General features: G+C 39.8%; 1 protein-coding gene across 1 annotated transcript; it reads left to right on the forward strand.

Moving 5' to 3' along the window:
* Nucleotides 1–626, forward strand: DI09_521p10 (uncharacterized protein; the record flags this gene model as incomplete). Its single annotated transcript, XM_013381873.1, has 1 exon — nt 1–626. A coding segment is annotated over one exon (626 nt), but the record flags the coding sequence as incomplete, so codon positions are not given.

Consider the following 626-nt stretch of genomic DNA (forward strand, 5'->3'; position numbering starts at 1 on the left):
ATCTCGGTTGATAATTCCTTTACTTTTTTTGAGAAGCCACGCCACCAGATTAAGATTTTCGTTTCCTCGCTCCAGAAAGATGACCAAGATATGCTTTCAATGCTGAGTGCAAATGACAGGGAAGAATTGTCATCGAAAGCCAAAATTTTTTCAGACGTCATAAAGTCTGGTAACAAGACTGCCTTGAAAAGAATTTTTACTTCTGCCCATTTGAACCAACTCAAGATGGATCGTAAAGAGAGAACCCTTTTACGATGGCAAGTATTCTTTTCGACGGCTTTAAAAATCTTTTGGTCTCCCGCATATTCCTCTGCAGCCAATCCAATTCCCAACTGGGACAAGATTCTCAATCTGAACTATCAAAAATCGATTGACGAGCTTAAATGGATCTTTTTTTCTGAAAGTGGTATTTCAAAGTCCGAAATTTTGAAATTCTTTCAAGCTAGCCAGACAGGGGCGACATTTTTCCCGAATTTTAACATATCTTTGATTCCATCGGTTGAAAATACCCCTGCATTGGATAGCGAGACTGTTTTCCAATCCACCCAAGAGCAGGAATCTGTCCAAGAGCAGGAACAGATTCATGAAAGCATGGAAGACACAAATGTATTCCCTGCAAAGTCTTC

Source organism: Mitosporidium daphniae (genome assembly GCF_000760515.2).
Source record: "Mitosporidium daphniae strain UGP3 chromosome Unknown contig-517, whole genome shotgun sequence".
Lineage (NCBI taxonomy): Eukaryota > Fungi > Microsporidia > Mitosporidium > Mitosporidium daphniae.